This window comes from Arachis duranensis, chromosome 1, assembly GCF_000817695.3.
Source record: "Arachis duranensis cultivar V14167 chromosome 1, aradu.V14167.gnm2.J7QH, whole genome shotgun sequence".
Lineage (NCBI taxonomy): Eukaryota > Viridiplantae > Streptophyta > Magnoliopsida > Fabales > Fabaceae > Arachis > Arachis duranensis.
Window position 1 is genome coordinate 8194954 of NC_029772.3, and position 4031 is coordinate 8198984.

General features: G+C 30.4%; 1 protein-coding gene across 1 annotated transcript; it reads left to right on the forward strand.

The window, feature by feature from the left end:
• The first annotated feature begins 1855 nt into the window (after positions 1–1855).
• On the forward strand, positions 1856–3107 carry LOC107474407 (NDR1/HIN1-like protein 6). Its single transcript, XM_016094033.3, has one exon. The coding sequence runs from the start codon at positions 2062–2064 to the stop codon at positions 2824–2826; it is 765 nt and encodes a 254-aa protein (XP_015949519.1). The 5' UTR covers positions 1856–2061; the 3' UTR covers positions 2827–3107.
• The last annotated feature ends 924 nt before the right edge of the window (positions 3108–4031 follow it).

The window sequence follows — 4031 nt, forward strand, 5'->3', positions numbered from 1 at the left end:
CGAATTATGCTAAAATATTTAGATAAATTAGTTTCATTATTATTTAAGAAAGATATAAACATTTTAAAAACTATTAAATTCTTATATCAATCGTTTCACGTAGACAAATATTCGTATGTAACATTAATTTGTCTACAAAATAAAACTTTCTAAAACTAATTTACTAATAAAAATTATTAGAGAATGAAATATAGAAAAAGAATCTCTTAGAGATGATTTGGGTATATATTACTCATATTTTTCTATCTAGAGACATCAAACACTATTTAAAATTTAACTAACATATAGTGGTTACTTACTATTCAAAATTTAACTAATACACGCATAACATAGTCTTTAATTTGGAGCAAACGCGTTGTACTATATGGGGTGATGCTGAAAAATTAACTAATAAAAGTGGAACATTCTAAAATATCCTTGTCTATTTACAAGATATTTATTATTTTATAAGGGTGCCTTTACTCGTAAGCAATGCCATGATGATTGATATCTATATGGAGGAAATAATGAAATATAGATATTAATTAATTACAGTAGTTTAGTATAGTTGAAATACGAATTATTATTTATATTAGAAACAAAATAGAGCATGACACTTTGAAAGTTAGAAACGACGGTGCTTATTTTCTAGTAAAAAAAAAAAAATACAATGTGACGCACAAATTATGACTATTTCATGTAACGGACAAGTAATAAAAAGTAACATATTTTTTTAATTAGAATAAAAAAAACATAATAAAAAACTAGAGGAAAAAAAAATAAATGGTGTGAATAAGTAAACGGTGACGTCGCTATTATATTCAGCTATCACACTTATATTATGTCAAAAATGTTGACTATTGTAATAACAATTGATGGAAATAATGAAAATGAGTATAAACACAACTAAAGCTTAAAAAGATTCCCACAAAAAACTTTATTATAAACACACAAAATTCAGAAACACTCAAGATCAGAGCTTTCGTGCTGCGTCAATAGAAGGCTCCTATAGTCCTATTTTCATGAATGAGAAAGCAAGAAAAGTTAGCAAGACGGCAAAAATAATATACTTATTAACATTAGTATAATAAATAAAATAAAAGAAAGCGAAAACGTTGAATATATGGCACATGTGATTGATGACCCTAATCATATTAACCAAATCATAATTTTATAATTTTTTTAGTTTAATTTTAATATACAGATAATAGAAAATGTTTTATACAATCACACAATCATCTCACATCCTTTTTTTATGATCATTCACGTTATTATTTTTACTAATGTCACATTACGTAATTAAATGTATGTATAAAATTATTTTATTGATAGTGCATAAAAACTTTTTTTTAGGTATCAATATATTATCTGCTAATTTATTACCAACAATAATTAATGGAAAAATCTAGGGGCCAGCAATTTTTGTATTTTGTGGCCAGCACTTAACCATCAAAAGAAAAGTGAGTGATCTCCCATCATTAAATTTAATTTCACACCATTAAAAATACTATTGATGGCTAATTAATTGTTATAAAACACAAAAGTTGCTGGCTCCCTAATACTCCTCATAGTTAATTATTATATTTTAAACACATATATAAAGAGACACATCTAGAAAATATATTTATAAAGATACTTCTATTAAACACAACCATAAAAAAGACATTTTTATTAGGCACATCCACAAAAACACTTTCATTAAACATAATTATAAATAAGAGTTGGCAAAAGTTGTCAGAAATGCTATTGATAATCTAACGGGATTGTTGTTTTTAATAGTACAAATTTAAAACCGAGTAGTGACGATGATGATGCAACTTTTGTGTTTTTATTAACCATTCAAGTCAAATATTGGAAGCTTCTTCAACCACTCTTACATACTATAACTTGGTCCTATATGCCTTCATTATCATTCATCAACCACTCTTTAATTCTTTCCATGAATCTCAGTTCATCTCTTCCTATATATTGATACATAGCATATACACACAAAAAAAATCAATACACAAAAAAGAAAAAAAAAACATTGAAAGTTGTATTATTCGTCGTAAATCAGTTACTAAAATCAGTCATTAAATTAAAATGGCGGATAATCAAAGAATTCACCCGGATATTGAGGCTTCACCTAGACCGTCGGCGCCGTTAGTCCCCGGAAACATTGCGAAATCCGAGAACGGCGATCCGAATAATAGGCCTCTACCACCACCACTTCCTCAAAGAACCTTGCCAGTGATGCATTCAAAGCCACCAAGGAGAAGAAGAAGCTGTTGCTGTAGATTCTTATGTTGCACGTTCACAACACTCTTGATTCTCATCATTGCCATAGCAATCACTGCTGGAATCTTGTTCCTAGCATTCAGGCCAAAGATTCCAAAGTACTCAGTTGACAAACTCAGAATCACAGAGTTCAATTTCTCTAGTGGCACTAACATTCTCTCTGTCACTTCCAATGTTAGAATCACTGCTAGAAATCCAAACAAGAAAATTGGGATCTATTATGAAGGTGGGAGCCACATAAGTGCATGGTATAGTGGTGCTCAACTTTGTGAAGGGTCTATGATCAAATTCTATCAAGGTCATAAGAATACTACTGTTCTTGATTTGCCACTCAGAGGCCAAATTCAAGATGCAAGTGGATTAGTTAGCAAGATTCAGCAGCAGATTCAAGATACCAATAATATCCCTCTAGATATTAAGGTCAAACAGCCAGTTAGGGTTAAATTTGGAAAATTGAAGCTTTTTAAGGTCAATTTCAGGGTTAGGTGCAAGCTTGTGGTGAATAGCCTTAGTGCTAACAATGATATTAAGATTTCAAGCAGCAGCTGTAAGTTCAGGTTTAGACTATGAATTTGGTGCAAAAGATTTGAAGTCTTTGGATTCGAGTTCTTTTATTATTAGTAGAATATGCTATAGTTATATATGTTACTATTTAAATTTGTTTATTTTTTTTTTATGGTGTATGGTTTAGGATTTTTCATAAAGGATGGAGGATTAGATGTAGGTTTTATTTTTCTCCATCGGTGCTTGTACTTCTGATTCTGTATTTTTCAGCCACTTCTTACTCACATGTATTTTTTGTATAGTATATAGTGCTATATAATAAACATATGGATTTTCTTTTATTTCTATATATTCATTGTTGAATGCCAAATATTGTTTCTCTTCACTCTCTTAAGGCAAAAAAAACACTTCATCATAACAGATTTTAAATAATTGTGTTGGTTGTTTTTGTCCTAATCTCAGAACATGCTATATATGAATAAATAATTGATTAGACAAATAAACATATCAAGACATGGATCTATATATAAAAGTGGTTCTAATTCCATTGATTTTCACTGTAATTGAAAAGAAAGAGATATAGATTACATTCATCAGAATTAGTTCAGGTTTAGGCTATGTTTGTGAAAGTTTGCACAGATGTGATTTAACCAACTGGATCAAACTAACTCGCTGGCATCCAACCGGGTCAGATTTAATAAAAGAAAAAGTCCAGGGAGCCAGCAGAGTTGTTAAAATCTGGCTAGTACTTAGCCAGCAAAACAAAAATGAGTAATTTTTATCATTAGATGAAATCTCACACCATTAAATACATTATTAATGGCTAATTAATGACTACAACTCACAAAATCTGCTAGCCCCCTGACATTCCTCTTAATAAATAATTCGCTGCGAGGGTGAGGGCGAGGTATGAGCGCAAGACACAGCAAGTGCGAGTGCTAGACTTGGCGAGGGCAAGGCTTCCTTCTCTCATTCTCTTTGAGTCTCTGCTTCTCTCTCTTTTTGAAACTGTGGGGGAGAGGCTTCTCTAAGAAGAATAGGATTGTAATGGAGAGGGACGGATCCACTTGTGTGAATGTGGGGCAAGTACTCCACTACAATTTGGAATTTTATTGGGTAGTATATAATAATAATATTTATTTGTTCTTATTAAATTATTAAATTATTAAATTTGACTCCACAATCAATTTTTATTCAACTTTCCACACTTGATAGCCAATTTAAAAATTTCATATTAATTGTCCATTATAATGATCAATCAATTTTAAAAT